We start from the raw sequence: 26,297 nt of genomic DNA, 5'->3' as shown, positions 1-26,297 counted from the left end.
GCGGCTCCGGTTGAGTTCGCGCTGCCGCAGGTCGACCGGAGCCCGGGACGAGTGGACCTCCCGCAGTCATCCCTGCGGCAGCTCCACTCGTCCCGGGCTCCGGTCGACCTGCGGCAGCGCGAGCTCAACCGGAGTCGCGGGAAGAAGGGACCCGCCGCAGGACCGGGGAAGGGCGGCGAAGCGCACCGCGCTGCTTGGGGCAGCGTGATTTCTAGAGCCGCCCCTGGTGAGGTGAGATCTTCTCGTGGATCTGTGTGTGTCTCTCTCTGTGTCCCGCTCTCTCCAGCAGAAGTCGGTCGGTAAAAGGGAAGGGCTCCCCCACCTTGTCCCCCGCAGAGGGGGGCTGAGAGAAGGGGGCAAGTCAGGCGGGTTCAGCCCCCCCGGGCGGGGCATAGGGGTTCCCCCCTTTCTGTCTGACGGGTCCCTGTCTCTGTGTCACTGTGTCTCTCCTGGCGCAGTAATAGGTGGCGGTGTCCGCAGCTGTCAGCGAGCGGAGCTGCAGGGAGAACTGGTTCTTGGAGGAATCCGCGGAGAGGGTGACTCGGCCTTGGACAGACGGGGCGTAGCGTACGCGCCACTGCGAGTTGTACCAGTCAATCTCTCCCAGCCAGTCCAGCGCTCCCCGGGGAAGCTGCCGGTACCAATCCCAATAATCAGCAGTGACGGAGCCACCCGAGACCGCGCAGGTGAGTGTGAGGGGCTCGGAGACCTGCCCCACCCCAGGGCCGGACGCCTCCAGATGCACCTGGGAAAGGGCACCTGGAAACAGAAATAAATGAATAAACCAATTGACCCCGCGAGCAAAGAGTCTCCCGCACTCGCCCTATATCCACCCCCCGCCCCGTGCTCACATGGGGCCAGGGCCAGCAGAGCAGCTGAGAGCCAGGTCATCGTGTCTCGGACCGAAGCAGAATAGCCGGAGATGCGGACACCGGCTTCTCCCTCTGGGGAGAGTCTCTGAAACCCTCCGCAGCGTCTGCTGGATCCTGAGACCCAGAGCCGGGGTTGGGGGCGGGATGGTGCAAATACTGAGCAGTGTCTGGTGTCCCGGAGCCAGGCGAGCCCTTCACACACCTCCCGGCTCGCTCACTCGCTCGCTGACATTGACACACACGCAGCCCGCTCGCCCCCGCCTTGTCGCTCAGAGACCAGCTCGCTCTTTAACAGCCACGTGTCCGAACACTCCTGCGCCTGTCACTGTCCCTTTAAGGGCCTAGGGGCGGGAAGAATTAACCCTTAACTGCCACGGCACCGCGGATGCAGCTTCGCTCTCCTGCAGGCTGAGGGACAAGGCGGGTGTGACCCAGGAAATGCAGCTGCCTCCCTGTTCATATCCTGTAAATTAACAGGGGATTGTCAGTTCTGACAGGCGTCCGGGGGCCCAGCATTAGACAGGGCAACTATTAGGGGAATTACGGGGCTGATTTCCATAAGCTTCCCCAGCCTGAAATAATTGGGTTTAGAACCATTGAGGAGTCGTCCCCTAATTCATGTTGTAGGCGCTCCCATCAAGAGTAGACCACGCCCCTTTACCAATAGAAAAAATGAAAGAATGAGTAAATAAAATTATTTTACTCTCTCCTTCGCCATCAGAGATACGTAAGCTCCAGGTCTGAGTGACCAACACTTCAGGAAGGAAGTGACATCCTTTTAATAGTCACCCTCACAGCGTGATTGTACAGTATAACCCCAATTGCTAGAAAAATATTGTTTTTGCTCCTTTTCCATAAGAAGCAAATAATTCTCAGGCCTGAGCTAACCAGGTGCTCGTAGTTCGTGGCTACTTGGAGGGATAATGAGTATTTGGAGCACGGAGTTGGATCGTAATTGCAGACGTACCGAGGGCTGCAGTGTTTCTCTCTGTTAACTCCAAGGTCAGGGACATGTGATGCTTGGGTTGGAACAGGAAACGCAGCTAAGCAGCAGCCTACATCTCCTGTAACCTGATAGGCGAGTTTCAATTTCAACTGACAGGAAGGGAGGGGGAAGGTATTCCAACACCCCCTTTGCAAGAGAACCATGTCCCGAAATGTTGTGTCTCTTTCTTGTTCGCCCATGTTGAGTATGGACCCAGAGACATGTCGCTGAGGGACGAGGACTTGTCTAGAAACCCCGGGCATTCTGGGCTACCACTGAGTGGGCCGGTTTCAGTGCGGAATGACAAGGCCACTTCTCCTGCCTTTGCCATTACAAAGTGCTCTCGTGAGCGAATGGCCAAGAAGCCAGAGCTGTGAACCTTGAGATCTCCTAGCAGGGGAAAAAATTCTAAAGCCTAAATCTCTAATAATGTATCTCCGGGCCAGTGCTGAACCTTCTGTTCCACCACCACGGGGCAATGAAGGGGGCAGTGTCGGATATTCCAGCAGCCAATGTAGGTCGCACGCTGATTGGGGGGCACCAAAGCGAACCCGTGCTGCCCTCTAGTGGTGGGCACTAGGCTAGAAGACAGAGAGTAAGAACTGAGGGGTCGGGATGTGCACTACAGACAAGGAGTGCTGGCCCCTACTGGCAGGGAGCGGGACAGCAAGTGCACAGTGGTCACCCAGATGGAGGCGCGTGCTGAGAGAAGTGCGCAAATCTGAAAATTGCAACGCTGCTGAAGACTTAGGTGGTGGGGTCAATGTGGTTCTATAAGATAATAGCTTTGGGTTTTTTTCTTCAGTTTTTTATATAGATAGGAAATTACATTAAACGACTCTAATAGAAATTTAAGGTGGCAAAGTCAAGCCCTCAAAAGATAGGAGATGCCAGAGCTAAGGTTTTCCATGGAATCTTAACTCTGCCCCCTTGTCGCTAATGACACAAGACTTGACACAGTCAGTGCACAGAAGGGACCCGCTGGGGAATGAGGCGGGACCGGGCAATGAAGGGCACTGTGGTCTGTAGGCCCCCGGCTCATTTGTTGCGGAAGTTGGAATGTGTCCCCCCGGGACAGGAGGAGAGGCTGCAGCTCTCCTAATGCGTCTCAGCCTTGGCGTCTTTGCAGCCTTCACCGGGCTCCAAAAATTATAGTTTCCTGCATGATGAGTACAGCGCTGGGGACTTTTCTCCTTGGTTCAGTTCTGTGTGTGTCTGACCCTTCCCCTGGGCTGTGCCGGCAAAGGGGATGTTTTTGTACGTGGTTAGATTCCCTGGCAATCACTGTGTCTCTCTGACAATAATACATCGCTGCGTCCTCGGGCATCAGGCCTGTCATTTGCAGATACAGCAGGTTGTTGGGGTTGTCTCTGGAGATGGTGAATCGCCCTTTTACCAACTCCGCGTATCTCTTGTCGGTTCCGGCCCAATAGCTAATGCCGGACACCCACTGGGGTGCTTTCCCGGGAGCCTGCCGGTACCAGTGCATCCAGTAGTCACCAAAGGTGAACCCGGAGGCTTTACACGAGATGTTGATAGAGTCTCCTGCCATTTTCCCGTCTCCCCCAGACTCCACCAGCTGAACCTGCGAATGGGCCCCTGAGAATATAACAGAGAATGGTCTTAGCCTCGTAACCATAACACAGAGCCCCCCTCCCCGCATTTCTTAGGGCCAGAAATCACCTTGGGGAAGTGCCGCCATGACAGCAACATGCAGCCAGAGGAGCATCTTCCGCTAAGCTCGGCGTGAATTCCCCAGTGGGAGTTGTGGGTGTTCACTGCAGACACGTGGGGCTGCAGCTTTTGTCTCCTGCAGGGTCGGTGACACGGCGGGGGTGTGACAGGAAATGTTGTCGCTCCATCTGCATTTGCCCCCTTCTTTAAGGACAGAGAAATCAACGTTTGCGTTTGTGTCGCTGCTCGTCGTTACCGGATACATCTGCACCGAGTGTGAGCCAGGGAAGCCGGGGATAATCCCCCGCAGCAGAAACAAATCTCCCGGTTGAGGCGCTTGTGTATCCAATCAGCCTTTTCATTACCGCTCTGGAGTTGCCAATTCTACCCGCAGGGACTAGTGGGCGCTGCCGTTGGACCCTTTGTGTTATTCAGCTCGGAACTGGGCATTTTCTTACCAGCCTGGGATGCACCAGAGCGAACGTTTGGCACAGGTCCTCTCCTGGAGCAGGCTCCCACCACGCTGCCGGGGGGGCCATTACCTAGGGAGTAATCCTGAGAGCAGGGCCGGCTCCAGGCACCAGCATGCCAAGCTGGTGCTTGGGGTGGCATTCTGCAAGGGGCGGCAGTCCCTGTTGTTTTGCCCCCAAGCAGCGCGCCGAATCGCCGCCGCGGGCGGTCCGTGTGCCCTTAGGGCGGCAGGCGCGTTTCCGCGGCAGCGCCAATTCGGCGGCAGCTTCTATGTTTAGCTGTCCTGGGCGGCTTCAGCTAAACATAGAAGCTGGCGCCGAATTGCCGCCGCCGGGGAAACGCACCTGCCGCCCTAAGGGCACAGGGACTGCCGCACCCCCCCCCCTCCAGGGCCCAGGGCGGCAATTCGGCGCGCTGCTTGGGACGGCGAAAACTGTAGAGCCGGCCCTGAGTGCGGGGCGCTTTATAGAAGTTTTATCTTTGTATAAACTACTCACCATTGTCTGGTGTTTCTGTTAAAAGACCCGAGGGAAATAAAGCGAAGAGGTATTAATTTGGAGGCTGTGATAACACAGGTGACATCCTGTGACCTTTAGGGAGGCAAAAGTTTACCTTGGAAAATTGATAAAGCAGCAAGTTAGTGGAAACAGAATCTCATCTTCCTGGAGGTGGAGAAATGAGCGTGTCCAAGGATGAGAAACGTGGAGAAGCCGGAGTCTCTGTACCGGGGCAGATGCAGGGACAGAGTTGTGGCGGGATTTAAAGAGGGCGTTGGGTTATTAATTTCCCTGGGCACCTGTAAACGTAAGAGCCTCTCCCCGCAGTGTGTGATCCCAGCTCTGTGAGCAAAGGCTGAGAGAGGGGGGAGGGGTAGAGTATCCATGGATCGATCATAGAATCACAGAACTGCAGGGCTGGAAGGGAGGGGTCATTCCCTCCAGCCCCTGCACTTTGGCACCGGTGCAGCCTGAGGCCAGGGGAGATGAGACAGCGGATCAGACAGGGAGTCAGATAAGAACGGAAGCTGTTTAATAGGCTTCTAATCAAACATCACACAGCTCTAGGGCACTGGTCAGGCGTGTTTGGGGGGAGTAGCCTCTGCTCGTTGATAGTTGTCCTGGTCCGTGTTTTTCCTTATCCCGGTTTTTCCCAGCACACAGAACATGGGGATTCACATGGGGAGTGTTTGGCATTTTCTGGGCTCTATGGAATGTATTGTGAGGCGTAGAACAGTTTATGGGACCCAGCGTGTCAGTCCCCCCATCCCAGTCCCGAGGTGCCGGCCTCGGGATCTCTGCTGTCTGTGGCACTGGATTTGGCTGCAGAGCCGAGAACATTTTAACCATTTCAAGGAAGGGAACCGCGAGAGCCCAGCGCCCGGACTTTCAGTCTCACAAACCAGCTGGGGCTTCCCCTGCTGACCGCAACGGGAGGTTTTTGTCTGAGCTCAGCCCGGCTTCGCCTCACTGTGTCTCTCGCACAGTAATAGCGGGCGGTGTCCTCGGGCTTCAGGCCGGTCAGTTGCAGGTAGATCAGCTTCTTGGAGCTGTCTGTAGAGGTGGTGAATCGCCCTTTCACGGAATCTCCGTAATAGGCTGTTGCTCCACTAATTGCTGATACCCACTGCAGCCCCTGCCCGGGAGCCTGGCGGACCCAGCTCATCCAGTAGCTGTCTATGCTGAACCCCGAGGTGGTGCAGGTCAGTCTGAGGGAGTCTCCGGGCTTTTTCACATCCCCGCCGGACTCCAGCAGCTGGACTTGTGACCGGACACCTGGAATAAACGCATGTTAAAATCATGTCAGTGTGAATTGCCAACAATCCATCCCGCTGACTCCCCTGCCCGTACAAGGGGAGAAAATACCTTCCAAAGCTGCTGCAACGAACACGAAATGGAGCCAAAGAGGCATTTTCCCTGGTGTGGGAGGGGAGCGGAAAGGTCTCAGGTGGGTCGGTTGGTAACTGCACAGACCCCGTGGGCTGCAGATTGTCTCGGGGTGCAGATTCGGCAGAGAGAGATTTAAACAGGAAACTCTCACCCTTATTTGCATATCCCCTCCTTATAACAGCTAAAACTCCTTCCCAGTGACTCACTGGATGAGTGCCCTGGTCTGGTCACTCCCTGTGGGGCACCTGGCACTGGCCACTGTCAGACAGGATACTGGGCTGGATGGACCTTGGTCTGACCCAGTCTGGTGGTTCTTATGATCTCTCATCTTGGTCTGGGGACCCAAGACTTCTTCCTAGAGAAAAAACTTTGAACTCTGCCAGTCGCCCTGAGGGCGAGAGTCAGGCTGCCTTCAGCGGCGTGCCTGCGGGAGGTCTGCCGGTCCCACGGCTTCCCCGAAGACGCGGACGGCAAATCACCGGCAGAAAGGCCACCGAAGGCCGCCCGACTGCCGTGCTTGGGGCGGCAAAGAACACAGAGCCCCCCTGCCCTTGCTACCCCACCGCCCTCAGCGCCAACCTTTGGGAGTTCCCTGTAATTAAGGGCTGCAGGTTCAGTCCTTTATCTCCGCGGTCACTCTGTTAAATTGCTGGAACTGTATTGTGGGCTGGAGCTTTAGCTTCGCCCTCGGAGAGCTGCAGAAATTCTGGACTGTGATTCTCAAATGTGAGGTGGGTTCCTTAATCCATGAGGCCCCTTTGAAAATCCCAACCCTGCGCCCTATTTCCAGTACCAGCTGAGCGGGGTTTCTTCAGGAACTGAGCGGTCTCTGCAGCACAGGCCCATCGGGACTTGCCACAGAAATGGGTGACAAAGCCCGGGAATTATAGGGTTACACACTGACAGCAGGCTCTTATTCACCCCTGGTGCTGGAGCGGAAAGTTCTCAAGGGACTGGCTGGTCACTGCACAGACCCGGGGGGCGGGGGCTTGGCGCGGCGCTCCGAGGGGAGGCGGGGGCGTGGAGCTTGGAGGGGCGGGGCCTCGTGCATTGTGGCACTCGGGGCGGGGCTTCGGGGGCGTGGTGCTCAGGGGCGGGGCATCGTGCAGCATGGCATTCAGGGCGGGGGCTTGGCGCGGCGCTCAGAGGAGGGGTGGGAGCTTGGCGCAGTACGGCGCTTGGAGCGGGGAGGGGGCGTAGCACGGCGCTTGGAGGGGGCGGGGCTTCGGGCAGCGTTGTGCTCAGGGGCGGGGCTTCGGGTGGCGTGGTGCTCAGGAGCGGGGTTTAGGCAGGGCGGCGCTCAGAGGGGAGGCGGGGGCGTGGAGCTTGGAGGGGGCGGGGCATCGTGCAGCATGACACTCGGGGGCGGGGCTTCGGGGGGCGCGGTGCTCAGGGGCGGGGTTTCGGCAGCGCTCTTCTTTTTAGCTTCGGGCGGCAAAAAAGTTAGAGCCGGTGGTGTGGGGAACCCGGCATTCGTGTAGAGGCTCATGGTTCCGAGATACATTTACACTCCAGAGGCTCAGTGTGCGCGGGGCGGGGCTGGTAAAACCAGGGACAGTTTCCTGGCTGGGGAAACAAATCTCTCGCGCGGCGGCCCTTGTGTTTTCAATCAGGCTCTTCATTCCCGCTCGGGAGTTGCCAGTTCTGCGCGTAGTGACTATGGGCGCTCCCGTTGGGTACTTTGTGTAATTCAAATCGGAACTGGGCATTTTCTTACCAGCCTGGGTATCACCAGAGCCAACACTGGGCACAGATCCACCGCGCTGCCCGTTGGACCGAAGGCTCTGTACAGAGATCTGGAGCCTTTTGTTTGAAGGCGTTGCCGGACTAACGGCGTGTGCCAAGGCAGGACGGACACCCCATGTTCTCGCACGATGCGCTGAGAAAGAATCCCCGGGGCAGCCCGGCTTGGGGCAGAGCTGAGAGCCAGGGCACGTGCTCCCCAGACAGTCCCACACCAGCGCGCAGAGCGCCAGCGTCATACCAGCCATTCGGCTGCTGTTCCCCACCTCTCTGCACCGAAGAAGAAGTTGGGGAGGGGTGTCAAGGTTGATTCCCCACTATGGCACTTCCAGTGCAAAAGGTGGGGGCCGGCAAGGACTCAAAAATAATACTGGCCACCCCGGACTGGTATTGGTGCCACCACGCAAATTAAAACTGCCTTTTGCCAATCCAGAAAAAAACAACCCTCACTTGGGAAGATTTTTTTCTGAGACCCTGCAGTTTTACCACCACTCCCTCGGGGTGATATACGTGCTGACGCTTGTGCAGTAGGTGGTGATCATAGCCTTGGTGTGGAGTGATTACTGCATCCGCAGTCTAATGTACTGATTTCTCTGCAACTTCTCCTTCTCAGAGATATGATTCACCACCGTCATCCTTCCCGAAACAATGAAAGAAATAGCTTGATGTGCTGACATAAGATTCATCAGTGAGTGTTTCACCGAAACCTATTTCTATTTCTTCCTTGGGACCTCGGAGTATATCCTGGTAGCCGTGATGTCCTTTGATAGATCCACAGCTATTTGTAAGCCTTTGCACTACCCCACCATCATGAACGGTCAATTGCCTCTTCAGTTCATTATTGGTAGCTGGTTAGGAGCCTTTAAATCAGTTCTCTGCCCAACCATCCTGGTGTCTCACTTACCATTCTGCGGCCCCAATGTCATTAACCAGTTCTTCTGTGACATAAGAGCCCTTTTTAAACTGGCTTCTACAGACACACACCTCATTGAATGAGTGAGCTCCCTACACACTTCCACTGTGGTGTTTAGCTCTTTGCTCCTAACAATAGTGACCTACGTGTATGTCATCCCCACCATCTTACACATCCCATCCACCCAGGGGCGGCTCTAGGCACCAGCAAAACAAGCTGGTGCCTAGGGCGGCAAAATGTAGGGGGCGTCCCCTGCCGCCGGGGAGGGCGGGAGGCTGGGCCGGCGGACCTGCTGCAGTCATGCGGAGGGGGCGCTCGTCCCGCGGCTCGGCTGCACCTCCCGCAGGTATGCCTGCGGGAGATCAACCGGAGCCGCGGGAAGAGGGGACCCGCCGCAGGACCGGGGAAGGGCGGCGCAGCGCACCGCGCTGCTTGGGGCAGCGTGATTTCTAGAGCCGCCCCTGCATCCACCACCGGTCGGCAAAAGGCATTTTCCAACTGCGCAGCTCACATCGGTGGCGTCCATCTTCTACAGCTGTTCTATTTTCATGTACATAGATATTACCCCAAATGAGCCACTGTCGGGGTTGTACAAAGCAGCAGCCATTCTTCATACAGTGGTCACCCCTTTGCTAAACCTATTCATATACCACTTTGGGAATGAGAAAGTAAGAGAAACAAAGGGTAGGAATAAACTGTCAGATTTTCAGAATGGAGAGAGGTAAATAGCGGTGTCCCCCAGGGATCTGTACTGGGCCCAGTCCTATTCAACATATTCATAAACGACCTGGAAAAGGGGAAAACAGTGAGGTGGCAAAATTTGCAGATCGTCCAAAACTACTCCAGATAGTTAAGCCCCAGGCAGACTGCAAAGAACTACAAAAAGTTCTCACAAAACTGGGTGATTGGGCAACAAAATGGCAGATGAAATTTAATGTTGATAAATGCAAAGTGATGTGCATTGGAAACATAATCCTCACTATACATATAAAATTATGAGGTCTAAATTAGCTGTTACCACTTAAGAAAAAGATCTTGGAGTCATTGCCCATAGTTCCCTGAAAACATCCACTCAATGTGCAGCGGCAGTCAGAAAAATCAACAGAATGTTGGGTATCATCAAGAAAGGGATAGACAGAAAATATCATGTTGCCTTTTTATAAATCAGTCTTTCGCCCACACCGTGAATACTGCCTGCGGAGGTGGTAAGTGAGAGGAGGCCCGTTCCAGGGAGTTACTGTAGGAGAGGAAGCCAGGCAGCGATCACTGTGCATCTGTCGCACAGTAGTAGGTAGCGGTGTCTGCAGCTGTGAGACTGTCTATCTTTAGCTTGCCAGTGGAGCCGCTGGTGGAGGGGGTAACGCGTCCTTTGAACTCATCCGCGATGTAGATGGGGTAATCCGGTCTGAAGGATGCTATCGGGACCAGATTTTTCCCCTGGGGAAGGCGCAACCATTGCATATGACGGTCATTAACATTATACCCAGAAACAGTGCAGTCCAGCGTAATGGAGTTCCCTGGCTCTGCCTCGGCAGAACTCGGCTGGGTTAAAGTGATCGCGGCCACCCAGCCTGTGAAAGAAAGAGAACAGAGACATTATTATTCTATCAGGCCAGAGCAGGGGTCCCTCTAATCTCCAAAATGCATGACAGAGGAAGGGGCAAGACACCCTGCTGTGGGCAGTCACAAAATGACCTGCCCAGACAAAACTAAGTTTTCCCCTCAGCCCAGGGTCACGGATTGGGTTAAATGCCAGAGCCTCGATCCAGTGCTGTCATCAGTTCCTTAGCGATATAACAAAAACCCAACACCCGACAAGAGTCTGCATTTCCCTGCTCACCTGACAGGCTGCACCATGAGATAAGGCAAAGACAATATAACAGCCGCAGCATGACTGCCGCTGATCTCTGCTTTAGCACAGCGGCCTTGTGTCAGATATTCCCTCTGAAGCTACCGCCCTAAATTCTTATATCCTTCAACGAGGGAAACGGTTCTGCATTTGAGAACCTTTGCATCTGCTTTCTGCCTTTCCCCGCCTACTCTCCACCCACCCGCTGACTAATGGTGTAGGACGCAGGAGATCTGCCTTCAGGCTGGGATCTTTCAAAATTGCCTGAAGTTACGCAACTCGCTACCCAATTCCCTCGGTCCCCCTTGAATAGCTCAACTTCTGCTACCTGCCCGGCCACATGCTCACTGTGTGATGGGCACAGAGGGTCAGTCCTGTCCATCTAGCTCAGTTCTTCAACAGGAGCCAAGACCAAGTGCTTGAACAGAAGCTGCACGATTGACTCTAGTAGCGACCTATGGGATGCCTTAGCCGTAGCAGGGGAATGTTCTTCCCAACCACATTCAGTGAAAGTTTGACGTGCCTGCTCAAAACAGCATAGAGATCTCAACCAATCAACTGAGTCTTGCTTTTACTTCGTTCCCCATCAAACAATGGTTTCCTGCCATTCCTGGCTCTTGTGGGGATAAATTCATTGTTTGTGATGGGCTCAGATATTACCTAGGTGGAAGCCAGGGAAGATCCTAAACCGAAAGTTATCTTTGATGTTGGTCAAACCACGTTTGCAAGCGTTGACTATAAAATACAGATGTTTTACTGTCACATGTGTAAATGGTGAGGACTTCTGAACATGTACGGAGTAGGAACTTATTCTCTGAGTACTAACAGTGGAGTCAGTGGGGGGTAGAGATTCCCCCTCCCTCACGCGTCAGTGTAAAGCAGAAGTCATTTCACTGCAGTCAATGGGCCTAAATTTTCTTTTTAATCAGTCTTGTGTAAAGCACAAATAAGGTCTTTGTACTCAGTGAGGCTGGATCATGTCTCATTCACCATGGTGTTAGGAAGGACTAATTCTGCTTGGGTCATGGGGCTTCTCTCCTTTGGCGTACTCGTGTGTAAATTAGGAGAGACTCCAGTGTGCACCCACTATTACCGAGGGGAGAATCCGGAGCAATCGAGCTACTCACAGAGTAAAATACTACTGGACATGAGGAACGGGAACAGAATCTCACCCCCTGCTAGCATTGCCCTGCTTTGAAACAAACAAACAATGTAGAGATTTATGGAGAGATCACGAGGTCGTGTGTCTGTGTGCAGTGCTAATGACGGCTATACTGAATTACACCACATGAGAATTTGCCTCTTTCCAGTTCCTTCTTTCTAGCAAAGGAATCAGGCTAGATTGCATAAAGTCTTTAGAACGTGATGATGCAAAGTAGGCGCCTACTGTGGTTTTCAAAATAGGGTAAGAAGGTCTGGCACCTAATTCCCATTGAAAATAACGGGACTTAGGCACCTAGCCCACTTTTTCTATATCTACTTACCTTTAAAAATAGGACCAGTGCTTTCTTGAAAGTCAGGCATATGAAGGGTGAAGACTCCTCAAACACACAAGACACTTCAAAGCTATTAATTGCAAGACAGTTTTATTTTTTTAGGGTCTTCCATTCAAATTCTTGTCCCCTAAAATTGTACAGAATATAACAATAGGATAGTAGCTCTTAAAATCATTTCCCTGTCTCCTAATATTAGTTAACAAAGCAGCAGGCAATTAGGAAACCACAGACTTTCAGCTGGAATTTAAAATGAAAGTGAAACGCCATGTGGTTTCCTCAGATGACCAGAGATGCAGGTGCAACTGAGAGCTGCTAGATCTCTGTCCTTCAGAGTTCTGCTGCCATCATTTGCTCAATGGCGGGTATAGCGACAGCTGTCTCATTCCCCTGCCTGTGTTAACAACTCCCGTCATTGTACAGGGCACCGCATGCTCTCACTTCCTGACCCTTTCCTGCTTCCGCCTGTGGTCACTATGCAATAGACGTCTCTGTCTCTTTCCCCGAGTTCTGCTGCCCTCTGGAGACCACTGCACCAAGGAATTCATGTTCACTCTCGACCATTGCAGACTGGTGGCGGATTAGAATTGGAGTCAAGATCACCTCCCTCCCTGTCCAGCATTGTCACCAATATCAGATACATATACTGCAGCTCAAAAGACACGCTGTAGTTCAGACAAAGGTTTGTTACAGAAATGCCTGCGATGTGTGTCACGCAGAGAGACAAAATGTTCTCAGAATGGTATTTCCGGCTTCAAAAGTCTGTGACTCTGTCCTCCATGCGCCTTAAAACATGAATGCTTTAGTTCAACATTTCTTCTGGATGCAGAACCCACTGGGTGGGATGGCCTTATGTAAGGGTCCTTTCTGCCATTCAAATCCACCAGTCATTATTCTTGGAATTTTTGTAACACCTGAAGGGTCCCAACCAAGATCAGGGTTCCAGTGTGCCGGGTGCTGCCCCTACGCGCCACAGGAGACAGGCCTTGCACCCAAGAGGTTTCACTCTAAACAGACAAGCCAGACAAAGGGAGTCACTTGCGTCACTTCACATTGGTTCTGTTCTAGGCTGTGACAGTGATCAACAAATTCTCCCAATTCCCACCCCGGTGGCCTAACCTGCAATGATGCTGCTTCCCGGTCACAAGTTGATTTGAACGATGCACGTTGAAATTGCAGAGCTCAAAGCCACAAATCGCTGGGTAAAATTCTACCTTTGGAGAGGCAGGAGAGCCAGGCCTGTTCCCCAAGGAGCCCCTACTCTGAGCACTGGTGTGAAAGTCCGGTGATGCTTGGCCCCCTACCGGCCTTGTGCCAGGGGTGAAGTTCATGCAAAGAGAAAAATGAGTTAAGTGAGAGGAGGCCAGTTCCACAAGGGATATTGTAGGAGAGGAAGCCAGGCGGCGATCACTGTGTATTTCTGTCACAGTACTAAGTAGCCGTGTCTGCAGGGGAGAGTCTGTCTATCTTTAGCCTGGCAATGGCACTGCTGGTAGAGGGGGTAACCTGTCCTTTCAACTCATCCACGATGTAGGTGGTGTAACCTGTTCTGAAGGCTGCCAGCCAGACCGGACCTTTCCCAGGGCCTTGTCGGATCCAGCTCAAATGGTGGTCATTGACGTTATAGCCAGAGATGACACAGTCCATGGTAAGGGAACTGCCTGGCTCTGCCTGGGCAGAACTCGGCTGGGCTAAAGTGATCGCAGCCCCTCAGCCTATAAAAGAAACAGAACAGGGATATTTGTTATATCACATACAACCAGGGGTTAGTCTAATCTGCAACAGCCATTTCAGGGGCAGATGCAGTGGGCAATTAGAAAATAACCATATTCCAATAACGATATTGGAAGCTTTAGCTTAGGGTTGGCCCATTGGTGTCATCAGTTCCTGGTATATATAGGGGGAAAACACGCAACATCTTGCAAGAGGCTGTATCTTGCTGCTCACCGGAGAGGATGCACCACGTGATAACACAAAAACAATGTAAAAACTGCATAACTGCTGACAACCTTTCCTCTTGTGCAATGGGTTGGTGCCCGCAATATCCTCTGAAGCTACAAGCCAGTTATCACCCCAAGTTCCTATATCCTCGTAGGCAGGCAAATGGTTTTGCATTTCAGAAATTTCCTTTCTCCTGTCCGGCTTTCCTCTCTCCCCTCTACCCACCCATTTGTTTGTGGTTAAAAAAGTCTTCAGGCTGGGAGTTTCCAAAGCTGCCTAAAGAAGTGAGGTCCCTAACACCCTTTGAAATCCATTGGGTACTCCCTTAGGCACCTTTGAAAACCTCTATTACCAGCACTGCTACGTACTCAAGGTGTGACTGGAACACAGGAGTGCTCTAATGAATCAGACCTGTCCATCTAACCAACACTGGCTAATACAAAATGCTCAGAACGAAGGTGCAAGACAGACCATAGTAAAGGAATAACCTATCCACAGGGGAATTTTCTTCTAAACTCTGGTGAATAAGAGGGTGGGTTGTTCACAAGGACAATCTACTCCTTCTTAACTCCCTAGTCCAGGCGCAAACTACAAAAAGTGATGGTTTCCTACCACTCATGGTTGCTGGGTCTATACATTGATTAATGCTGGTGGGGATCTCAGGCACGAGTGTGACAGAGCCCACTGGAGATTCTAAAGAGAAAATTCTCTTTGGACATAGTTGAACCATATAAGTTCCAAATTAAAAGTCTGATAATTAACAAAAAAGTTTCTCTATAAAAGTTTTTTAAATTATGAGGACTTCTCATACACTGAGTAGTGACTTACTTTTTCAGTAGTCTCAATGGAGTTAACAGGCCCAACTCTCCTCATTCACTCATAAGACCCCGGCCACACTGGTTCAGATCACAAGTCCATCTAGCCCAGTATCCTGTCTTCCGACAGTGGCCAACGCCAGGTGCCCCAGAGGGAATGAACGTAACAAGTGATCCGTCTCTTGTAGCCCATTCCCAGCTTCTGGGAAACAGAGGCCAGGTGTGAGTCAGGAGTAAGTCCACTGGTTGAACTTGGGCTGGTTCTCCTCTCATCCTGTTGCAAATCAGGGATAAGATCCACATTTTCCAGAAGGTATATAGGTGCCTAGTGGGATTTTCAGAAGCATCTGTGCAACTAAAACTTAATCATTTCAACAGGCATTAGGCAGCCTGGCATTTCCAAATGCATTCAAAGTTACCTGAATCCCTTTAAAAATAAATCCCCAAATACTCTGGAATCAAGGTGAGTTATTCTTTTCTTATGCACCTGTGATAAACTGGGGGAGTGAGGGTAATCACCCCTGTGTAACTTCCCATCCATTCAGTTAGCTACAAAATCCTTCCTAGTAGCTGTTCTCTGATTGCGTTACCTGTAAAGGGTTAAGAGATAAGCTTGAAATGAGTGGGCACCTGACCAGGGGAACCAATAGGGAAGCTGCACCCTTTCAAATGGGGAAAAACTGCTGGGTGTGGGGGTCGGGCAGAAGCAGACCGGGCAGCAACATGGTGTAAGGTTTGGGCCAGGTATAAAAATCACCAGCATCATACCTAGAAACTACTCATTTGAAACCACAGGTAAGTAAGTAGAACAGGAATGTCTAGTTAGAAGCAATTAGACTGGATTCTTCATGTTGGGCTTGTGGAGTCCTCTGTGCTAACCCCAGATGCTTTTGTTTTGCTTTTTTTGTTTGCTTTTAACCTTTAAGTTGGACCCCAAGAAAGTCATTTTTGGTGTTTGATCCCTAACAGCCTGAGTTTTCAGATGTGTTGCATTTATTTTTTCAATAAAATTTACCCTTTTAAGAACATGATTTGATTTCTGTGTCTGAGGAGGTAAAGAGGCTGTGCCTATGTGGATACAACAGCTGAGCTTCCCTTTTCTTTTGTTTTCTTTCTCAGCTGCCCCGAGGGAGGGTGGAAAAGTTGAGGGGCCTCAGGAAAAATCTTCCCAAGTGAGGGTTTCTCTGGATTGGCAAAAGGCAGCTTTCACTTGGGTGGGGGCAGCATTACCAGCCTGGAGAGGCCAGTCTTATTTTTGGAGTCTTGCGGCCCCCACCTTCTGCACTCGAAGTGCCAGAGTGGGAATCAGCCTTGACTGCACCTCAGTGTAAAGCAGGAGTAATTCCACTGGGGTCCACGTGACTGACTCTCAATGGAAACTCCATTGTCTCGTCCGGGCTAATTCTCCAGTCACTCAATCTAGGGTGGCAGTTCTCAAACTGTGGGTCGGGACCATATTTTAATGGGGGCCTCAGGCATGGTGTTAGACTTGCAGGGGCCGAAGCCCGAGCTCCACACCCCAGGACCAAAGTCAAACCTCGGCAGCTTCAGCCCTGGGTGGGGAGTCCAAGGGTTACAGGCCTCCCGCCTAGGGCTGAAGCCTTTGCCCTCCTCCTGCGCAGAGCAGTGGGGTCGGGCTTTGACCCCGCCCCACCCCGACACACAAGAGGCAGCTGAGTTTGGGTGGGCTCAGGCTTCGATTCCCTGCCCTGGGGTCCTGTAGTAATGTTTGCTGTCAGTAGGGGCTTGCGGTTCAAAGACGCGTGAGAACCCCTGAGTTAGGCTGGTTCTCCTCTCACTCATCAGGAGTGTAAATCAGGAGACATTCCAGAGTAAAGCACTATAGGTGTGAACGGCTCCAATGGACTCACTCGTGAAGTAAAACACACACACACCCACACCCACACACACACCCCTCCCATGGGCCAGAGCTAGGGCAGCCAGGAAATACCAGTCATTTATCAGAGTCATCCCCACCCCTCAACTCCCCCGTACAGCTGCGGAGCGGACAGGAGAGTCTGTTACAATCTCAGGTCCGGATTGGTGGTTTCCAATACTGCCAGACGCCTGTAACAAAGTCTCTCTCCTGCCCATTCACACGCGCAGGTGCTTCCTCTTTCTCTCCTTCTCTCCAGTTTCCTGGTGGCCTCTGACAAAGCGGCTCCTTCAAGTGACAGCGGGAGGGGGCGGATCGCAGGGGCGAAGTCAGGTGCCTTCTCTCCGGGAGGCGAAGCGTGTGGCTCGCCCCCTTTTTGCCCCAGGCCCCCTGTCACTGTGTCTCCCCTGGCGCAGTAATAGGCGGCGGTGTCTGCAGCTGTCAGCGAGCGGAGCTGCAGGGAGAACTGGTTGCTGGTGGTGTCTGCGGAGATGGTGATCCGGCCTTGGAGGGACGGGGCGTAGCTCGTGTCCCCGGTATATGGATATATCCCTCCCATGGATTCCGGCCCTTCTCCGGGAAACTGCCGAACCCAGTACCAGATGTAATCCTGAGACATGATGGAGACTCCAGAGACAGCGCAGGTCAGTGTGAGGGGCTCGGAGACCTTCCCCAACCCCGGGCCGGAGGCCACCAGCTGCACCTGGGAAAGGGCACCTAAACAAGGGTGGGAGAGTCCAAAATAGTAATTGAATGCGATGTCCAAAGAGCGAAGGCTCCCTCTGCCCGCCCGTCACAGACACACACACAGAGAAATGCACAGACAGACACAGAGACTCACTCGGACCCAGGGCCAGCGCTAGAAAGACACATTTAATCATTTGGACGGTCTCAAATATCTCCAGTCCAGTCGCTGACCCAGCTGAGCTCAGGCGAGTCGGCTGAAGTGTGAGCCTCCGGCTGCAAACCTCTGTCTACACCTGTAACAAATTGTAGCTCATAAGCAGAGATAGAGATTTTGGTATGATCCCTATAAATAGTCTGGGAGCCCCTAGCGGTCTTCCTTGTCTTCTGCTGCAGAACCTGCCAGCTTCATCCAGCTGTTCGGAACTCAGCTCTCATCGTGTTGTTTCTTATAGTTGAATAAAGATCAACACTGTCATCACAGGGTTATAGTGGGTCGGACCGAAGGTCCATCTAGCCCAGTATCCTGTCTTCTGATAGTGGCCGGTGCCAGGTGCCCCAGAGGGAATGAACAGAACAGAGAATCACCGAGTGATCCGACCCCTGTCGCCGAATCTCCTCTCTCGCTTTCTCTCTTGGCCACGCGTGCGCTCTCTCTCTCTGGATGTGATTCTGTCTTTGCTTACACACTCAGCAGTGAGTTTGTCTGTTTCTTTCTCTCCCTCTTCCTCCGCTTACTCATACACTGAGTTTGTTTCTTTTCTCTCGCTCTCTCTCGCTCACTGGCTCTGTCTGTTTAGCAGCTGCCTTTTCACCCTGACCGATTTCTCCAAAGAGCCTAAGGGAGTTAGGCGCCCAACTCCAAATTAAATTAAAAGGGAAACTTTAAGCACTAAAGGGAGACCCAGTTCTTGGCGGTGTCTCTGGAAATGCTCGTTGTGTTTTGGAGAGGCGGCATGGAAGGTGTTTCTCCATCACAATACATCACCCCAATAAACTCAGGACCCTGGCCAGAAAATCCGGTCTCCAGGAGACGTCGCATGTCAGTGTGAGGGGCTCTGAGACCTTCTTCACCCCGTGGCCCGAACCCACCAGCTGCAGGTGGGAAAGGGGGCCTGCAAAAGGGGCAGGAGAAACCCAAATAATAATATAATGCTCCCCACTCCAGGGGGCTAACGATCTGGCTCCAAGCGCAGACTCCTTCATCTAAATGCTCTCATGCAAATATGAATCGACACAGCTCCTCACACACACAGGTGCAAATGTAACACTGACAGACCCAGTGGTTGGAACCTGGGACCCCGGGTGCTTAGTGTGTGAGCCTCTACCTCATGAGCCAAAAATCATGTGCCTCTTAGCGAAGGCTGTAGAGCAGACACATTAATCAAGTGGTCTTGGTGCCCCTCGATGGGAGGAACACCACATCCAGAAGGCGTGTGGGTTACAGAAACCCACAAATACTCTACCTCACCAGGAAAAAAATCTCACACACACACACTCCCTCCCATGGGCCAGTGCTAGCGCAGCCAGGAAATACCAGTCCTTTATCAGAGGGTCCCACCAGAACTTCAGCTCCCCAGTTCAGCTGTGGAGCGGACAGGAGAGTCTGTTGCAACCTCGGGTCCAAATTGGTGGTTTCCAGATCTGCAAAACTCCTTTAACAAAGTCTCTCTCCTGCCCATTCACAAGCGCAGGTGTTTCCTCTTTCTGCTTCCTCCAGCCTCGTGGGTGCCTCTGACAAAGCGTCTCCTTCAACTAAAAGTGACCTCAGAAGGGAGCGGACCGCAAGGGCGAAGTCAGGTGCCTTCTCTCCGGGAGGCGAAGCGTGTGGCTCGCCCCCTTTTTGTCCCAGGCCCCCTGCCTCCGTGTCACCGTGTCTCCCCTGGCGCAGTAATAGGTGCCGGTGTCTGCAGCTGTCAGCGAGCGGAGCTGCAGGGAGAACTGGTTCCTGGCGGTGTCTGCGGAGATAGTGACTCGGCCTTGGAGAGACGGGGCGTAGCGCGTGCTATCGGTGTATAGATATACCCGTCCCACGGATTCCAGCCCTTCTCCGGGAGGCTGGCGGATCCAGTGCCAGTAGTAATACTGAGTATTGATGGAGACCCCGGAGACAGCGCAGGTCAGTGTGAGGGGCTCGGAGACTTTGCCCACCCCAGGGCCGGAGGCCACCAGCTGCAGCTGGGAAAGGGCGCCTAGAAACAAGGGCGGGAGAGTCCAAAATAATCATTGAATGTGATGCCCGGAGAGCAAAGGCTCCCTCTGCCCCTCCCCCCACATCACAGCCACACGCAGAGAGACAGACACAGACTCACACGGCGCCAGGGCCAGCGCTAGGAAGACACGTTTAATCATTTCGAAGGTGTCAAAAATCTCCAGTTCAGCCGCTGACCCAGCGGAGCTCGGAAGTGTGAGCCTCGGGCTGCAAACCTCCGCCAGCACCTGTAACAAATTGTAGCTCAAACGGAGACACAGAGATTTGCCCGGTGTTATCCCTATAAATAGTCTGGGAGGGGAGCCCTCTAGCGGTCTCCCTTGTCTTCTGCTGCAGAAGCCACCAGAACCTGCCAGAGAAGCAGTGTAGGTAGGTAGCCAGACGCTGTACGTCTTCATCCAGCTGTTCGGAACTCGGCTCTCACCCTGTGGTTTCTTAATGTTGAATAAAAATCAACATGGGCAGCACAGGGCTACACTGGGTCAGACCAAAGGTCCATCTATCCCTGTGTCCTGTGTCCTGCCAGTGACCAAAACCAGGCACCCAAGAGGCAATGAACAGAACAGGTAATCCTCAAGTGATCCATCCCCTGTCACCCATCCCCAGCTTCTGGCAAACAGAGGCTAGAGACACCACCCCTGCCCATCCTGGCTAATAGCCACTGATGGACCTCTCCTCCATGAATTCATCTAATTTTTTTAACCCTATTATAGTCTTGGCCTTCAGGACATCCCCTGGAAAAGAGTTACTTAGGTTGATTGTGCGTTGTGTGAAGAAATACTTCCTTGTGTTTGTTTTAAACTTGCTGCCTATTATTTTCATTGGGTGACCGCTAGTTCATGTGTTGTTTGGAGTAAATAACACTTCCCCATTTACTTTCTCCGTGTCTATGTGGATCCTTTTAATCTCTCACACACTGTCTGTGTCTCTTTCTCTTTTCCCCACATCCCCTGCTTGTGATCTTGGGTGGGATTTCCAAAGCTGCCTAAGGGAGTTAGGCACTCAAATCCCAATTAAACTCCTAAAGAAGTCAGACCCCCGATCCTTTCACCGCCTCTGAAATCCCCAGCCCCTCTCTGTCTCTGTTCCCCACCGATTCTTCATCTCTCGCCTCCTTCTCACACACTTTTACTGACCTAGACCCTAGAGAGCTTGAAAAATTGCAGTTTAACAGGGGCGGCTCCAGGCACCGGCGCAGCAAGCAAGTGCCTGGAGTGGCAAGCTGCGGGGGGGGGGGGGCGCTCTGCCAGTCGCCCTGAGGGCGAGAGTCAGGCTGCCTTCGGCGACTTGCCTGCGGGAGGTCTGCCGGTCCCACGGCTTCCCCGAAGACGCTGACCGGCAAATCACCGGCAGAAAGGCCACCGAAGGCCTCCCGACTGCCGTGCTTGGGGCGGCAAAGAACACAGAGCCCCTCTGCCCTTCCTACCCCACTGCCCTCAGCGCCAACCTTTGGGAGTTCCCTGTAATTAAGGGCTGCAGGTTCAGTCCTTTAGCTCCAGTCACTCTATTCAATTGCTGGAACTGTATTGTGGGCTGGAGCTTTAGCTTCGCCCTCGGACAGCTGCAGAAATTCTGGACTGTGATTCTCAAATGTGAGGTGGGTTCCTTAATCCATGAGGCCCCTTTGAAAATCCCAACCCTGCGCCGTATTTCCAGTACCAGTTGAGCGGGGTTTCTTCAGGAACTGAGAGGTCTCTGCAGCACAGGCCCATCGGGACTTGCCACAGAAATGGGTGACAAAGCCCGTGAATTATAGGGTTACACACTGAGGGCAGGCTCTTATTCACCCCTGGTGCTGGAGGGGAAAGTTCTCAAGGGACTGGCTGGTAACTGCACAGACCCGGGGGGCGGGGGCTTGGCGCGGCGCTCAGAGGAGGGGCGGGAGCTCGGTGCAGCATGGCGCTTGGAGGGGGCGGGGCTTGGGGCAGTGCGGCGCTCGGAGTGGGGCGGGGGCGCGGAGCTTGGAGGGGGCGGGGCTTCGTGCAGCATGGCACTCGGGGGCGGGGCTTCGGGGGCGTGGTGCTCAGGGGCGGGGTTTCGGCAGCGCTCTTCTTTTTTGCTTGGGGCGGCAAAAAAGTTAGAGCCGGTGGTGTGGGGAACCCGGCATTGGTGCAGAGGCTCATGGTTCCCAGATACATTTACACGCCAGAGGCTCAGTGTGCGCGGGGCGGGGCTGGTAAAACCAGGGACAGTTTCCTGGCTGGGGAAACAAATCTCTCGCGCGGCGGCCCTTGTGTTTTCAATCAGGCTCTTCATTCCCGCTCGGGAGTTGCCAGTTCTGCCCGTAGTGACTATGGGCGCTCCCGTTGGGTACTTTGTGTAATTCAAATCGGAACTGGGCATTTTCTTACCAGCCTGGGTATCACCAGAGCCAACACTGGGCACAGATCCACCGCGCTGCCCGTTGGACCGAAGGCTCTGTACAGAGATCTGGAGCCCTTTTGTTTGAAGGCGTTGCCGGACTAACGGCGTGTGCCAAGGCAGGACGGACACCCCATGTTCTCGCACGATGCGCTGAGAAAGAATCCCCGGGGCAGCCCGGCTTGGGGCAGAGCTGAGAGCCAGGGCACGTGCTCCCCAGACAGTCCCACACCAGCGCGCAGAGCGCCAGCGTCATACCAGCCATTCGGCTGCTGTTCCGCACCTCTCTGCACCGAAGAAGAAGTTGGGGAGGGGTGTCACGGTTGATTCCCCACTATGGGACTTCGAGTGCGAAAGGTGGGGGCCGGCAAGGACTCAAAAAATAATACTGGCCACCCCGGACTGGTATTGGTGCCACCATGCAAGTTAAAACTCCCTTTGCCAATCCACAAAAACACAACCCCCTCACGGGGGAAGATTTTTTTCTGAGACCCTGCAGTTTGACCACCACTCCCTCGGGGTGATCTACGTGCTGACGCTTGTGCAGTAGGTGGTGATCATAGCCTTGGTGTGGAGTGATTACTGCATCCACAGTCCAATGTACTGATTTCTCTGCAACTTCTCCTTCTCAGGGATATGGTTCACCACAGTCATCCTTCCCGAAACAATGAAAGAAATAGCTTGATGTGCTGACATAAGATTCATCAGTGAGTGTTTCACTCAAATCTATTTCTATTTCTTCCTTGAGACCTTGGAATATATTCTGGTAGCCGTGATGTCCTTTGATAGATACATATCTATTGTAAGCCTTTGTATTGCCCGGCCATCATGAATGGGCAATTGCCTCTCCAGTTGATTATTGGTGCCTGGTTGGGAGCCTTTAAATGAGCCCAACCTTCCTGGTGTCCCGCTTACCATTCTACAGCTACAATGTCATTAACCATTTCTTCTGTGACATAAGACCCCTTTTCAAACTGGTTTGTATAGACACAGAAATCATTGCATAGGTGAGCTCCCTATACACTTCTATGGTGGTGCTTAGCTCTTTGCTTAACAACGGAGTCCTACATGTATATCATCACCACCATCTTACACATCCCATCCACCACCGGTCGGCAAAAAGCATTTTCCAACTGCGCAGCTCACATCGGTGGCATCCATCTTCTACAGCTGTTCTATTTTCATGTACATATTACCCCAAATGAGCCACTCATCGGGGTTGTACAAAGCAGCAGCCATTCTTCATACAGTGGTCACCCCTTTGCTAAACCTATTCATATACCACTTCGGGAATGAGAAAGTAAGAGAAACAAAGGGTAGGAATAAACTGTCAGTTTTCAGAATGGAGAGAGGTAAATAGCGGTGTCCCCCAGGGATCTGTACTGGGCCCAGTCCTATTCAACATATTCATAAACGACCTGGAAAAAGGTGAAAACAGCGAGGTGGCAAAATTTGCAGATCGTCCCAAACTACTCCAGATAGTTAAACCCCAGGCAGACTGCAAAGAACTACAAAAAGATCTCACAAAACTGGGTGACTGGGCAACAAAATGGCAGATGAAATGTAATGTTGATAAATGCAAAGTGATGTGCATTGGAAACATAATCCTCACTACACATATAAAATGATGAGGTCTAAATTAGCTGTTACCACTTAAGAAAAAGATCTTGGAGTCATTGCGATAGTTCCCTGAAAACATCCACTCAATGTGCAGCGGCCGTCAGCAAAATCAACAGAATGTTGGGTATCATCAAGAAAGGGTTAGACAGAAAATATCATGTTGCCTCTTTATAAATCAGTGTTTCGCCCACACCGTGAATACTGCCTGCAGAGGTGGTAAGTGAGAGGAGGCCCGTTCCAGGGAGATACTGTAGGAGAGGAAGCCAGGCAGCGATCACTGTGCATCTGTCGCACAGTAGTAGGTAGCGGTGTCTGCAGCTGTGAGACTGTCTATCTTTAGCTTGCCAGTGGAGCCGCTGGTGGAGGGGGTAACGCGTCCTTTGAACTCATCCGCGATGTAGATGGTGTAACCCGGTCTGAAGGATGCTATCCGGACCAGATTTTTCCCCCGGGGAAGGCGCAACCATTGCATATGACGGTCATTAACATTATACCCAGAAACAGTGCAGTCCAGCGTAATGGAGTTCCCTGGCTCTGCCTCGGCAGAACTCGGCTGGGTTAAAGTGATCGCGGCCACCCAGCCTGTGAAAGAAAGAGAACAGAGACATTATTATTCTATCAGGCCAGAGCAGGGGTCCCTCTAATCTCCAAAATACATGACAGAGGAAGGGGCAAGACGCCCTGCTGTGGGCAGTCACAAAATGACCTGCCCAGACAAAACTAAGTTTTCCCCTCAGCCCAGGGTCACGCATTGGGTTAAATGCCAGAGCCTCGATCCAGTGCTGTCATCAGTTCCTTAGCGATATAACAAAAACCCAACACCCTACAAGAGTCTGCATTTCCCTGCTCACCTGACAGGCTGCACCATGAGATAAAGCAAAGATAATGTAACAGCCGCAGCATGACTGCCGCTGATCTCTGCTTTAGCACAGCGGCCTTGTGCCAGATATTCCCTATGAAGCTACCGCCCTAAATTCTTATATCCTTCAACGAGGGAAACGGTTCTGCATTTCAGAACCTTTGCATCTGCTTTCTGCCTTTCCCCGCCTACTCTCCACCCACCCGCTGACTAATGGTGTAGGACGCAGGAGATCTGCCTTCAGGCTGGGATCTTTCAAAATTGCCTGAAGTTACGCAACTCGCTACCCAACTCCCTCGGGCCCCCTTGAATAGCTCAACTTCTGCTACCTGCCGGCCACACGCTCACTGTGTGATGGGCACAGAGGGTCAGTCCTGTCCATCTAGCTCAGTTCTTCAACAGGAGCCAATACCAAGTGCTTGAACAGAAGCTGCAAGATTGATTCTGGCAGCGACCTATGGGATGCCTTAGCCGTAGCAGGGGAATGTTCTTCCCATCCTCATTCAGTGAAAGGTTGACGTGCCTGCTCAAAACAGCATAGAGATCTCAACCAATCAACTGAGTCTTTCTTTTACTTCGTTCCCCATCAAACAATGGTTTCCTGCCATTCCTGGCTCTTGTGGGGATAAATTCATTGTTTGTGATGGGCTCAGATATTACCTAGGTGGAAGCCAGGGAAGATCCTAAACCAAAAGTTATCTTTGATGTTGGTCAAACCACGTTTGCAAGCGTTGACTATAAAATACAGATGTTTTACTGTCACATGTGTAAAAGGTGAGGACTTCTGAACATGTACGGAGTAGGAACTTATTCTCTGAGTACTAACAGTGGAGTCAGTGGGGGGTAGAGATTCCCCCTCCCTCACGCGTCAGTGTAAAGCAGAAGTCATTTCACTGCAGTCAATGGGCCTAAATTTTCTTTTTAATCAGTCTTGTGTAAAGCAGAAATAAGGTCTTTGTACTCAGTGAGGCTGGATCATGTCTCATTCACCATGGTGTTAGGAAGGACTAACTCTGCTTGGGTCATGGGGCTTCTCTCCTTTGGCGTACTCGTGTGTAAATTAGGAGAGACTCCAGTGTGCACCCACTATTACCGAGGGGAGAATCCGGAGCAATCGAGCTACTCACAGAGTAAAATACTACTGGACATGAGGAACGGGAACAGAATCTCACCCCCTGCTAGCATTGCCCTGCTTTGAAACAAACAAACAATGTAGAGATTTATGGAGAGATCACGAGGTCGTGTGTCTGTGTGCAGTGCTAATGACGGCTATACTGAATTACACCACATGAGAATTTGCCTCTTTCCAGTTCCTTCTTTCTAGCAAAGGAATCAGGCTAGATTGCATAAAGTCTTTAGAACGTGATGATGCAAAGTAGGCGCCTACTGTGGTTTTCAAAATAGGGTAAGAAGGTCTGGCACCTAATTCCCATTGAAAATAACGGGACTTAGGCACCTAGCCCACTTTTTCTATATCTACTTACCTTTAAAAATAGGACCAGTGTTTTCTTGAAAGTCAGGCATATGTAGGGTGAAGACTCCTCAAACACACAAGACACTTCAAAGCTATTAATTGCAAGACAGTTTTATTTTTTTAGGGTCTTCCATTCAAATTCTCGTCCCCTAAAATTGTACAGAGTATAACAATAGGATAGTAGCTCTTAAAATCATTTCCCTGTCTCCTAATATTAGTTAAGAAAGCAGCAGGAAATCGGGAAACCACAGACTTTCAGCTGGAATTTAAAATGAAAGTGAAACGCCATGTGGTTTCCTCAGATGACCAGAGCTGCAGGTGCAACTGAGAGCTGCTAGATCTCTGTCCTTCAGAGCTCTGCCGCCATCATTTGCTCAATGGCGGGTATAGCGACAGCTGTCTCATTCCCCTGCCTGTGTTAACAACTCCCGTCATTGTACAGGGCACCGCATGCTCTCACTTCCTGACCCTTTCCTGCTTCCGCCTGTGGTCACTATGCAATAGACGTCTCTGTCTCTTTCCCCGAGTTCTGCTGCCCTCTGGAGACCACTGCACCAAGGAATTCATGT

The 26,297-nt window shown here is 52.2% G+C and overlaps 1 protein-coding gene and 3 gene segments (V, D, J or C); all 4 read right to left on the bottom strand.

Moving 5' to 3' along the window:
* Positions 1-5,349: 5,349 nt before the first annotated feature.
* Positions 5,350-5,963, bottom strand: LOC120380732. The segment is given in 2 exon segments: positions 5,350-5,774; positions 5,865-5,963. Coding segments are annotated over 2 exon segments (471 nt in total).
* A 3,844-nt stretch (positions 5,964-9,807) lies between these two features.
* Positions 9,808-10,513, bottom strand: LOC120380731. The segment is given in 2 exon segments: positions 9,808-10,115; positions 10,385-10,513. Coding segments are annotated over 2 exon segments (360 nt in total).
* Positions 10,514-16,663: 6,150 nt separating this feature from the next.
* LOC120380730 lies at positions 16,664-22,429 on the bottom strand. The gene is made up of 5 exons (XM_039498665.1): positions 22,359-22,429; positions 22,008-22,062; positions 19,515-19,641; positions 19,039-19,394; positions 16,664-17,185 (listed from the first exon to the last, which is right to left on the bottom strand). The coding sequence occupies exons 1-5, from the start codon at positions 22,427-22,429 to the stop codon at positions 16,664-16,666; spliced, it is 1,131 nt and encodes a 376-aa protein (XP_039354599.1).
* A 1,240-nt stretch (positions 22,430-23,669) lies between these two features.
* LOC120380729 lies at positions 23,670-24,398 on the bottom strand. The segment is given in 2 exon segments: positions 23,670-23,977; positions 24,247-24,398. Coding segments are annotated over 2 exon segments (360 nt in total).
* Positions 24,399-26,297: the final 1,899 nt, after the last annotated feature.

This window comes from Mauremys reevesii, linkage group 13 (assembly GCF_016161935.1).
Source record: "Mauremys reevesii isolate NIE-2019 linkage group 13, ASM1616193v1, whole genome shotgun sequence".
Classification (NCBI taxonomy): Eukaryota; Metazoa; Chordata; order Testudines; family Geoemydidae; genus Mauremys; species Mauremys reevesii.
This window is presented reverse-complemented; position numbering and strand designations above follow the sequence as displayed.

What these genes read in the sequence shown, in the direction of transcription:
- LOC120380730 (XM_039498665.1), bottom strand. Translation starts at nt 22,429, where the DNA reads ATGACTGTGGTGAACCATATCCCTGAGAAGGAGAAGTTGCAGAGAAAT. An exon ending in TACATTGGACTGTGGATGCA is followed by an intron (nt 22,063 to 22,358) that starts GTAATCACTCCA and finishes TCTTCGGTGCAG; the next exon opens with AGAGGTGCGGAACAGCAGCC. An exon ending in GGGCCTGGGACAAAAAGGGG is followed by an intron (nt 17,186 to 19,038) that starts GCGAGCCACACG and finishes GGGTTGGGGAAG; the next exon opens with GTCTCCGAGCCCCTCACACT.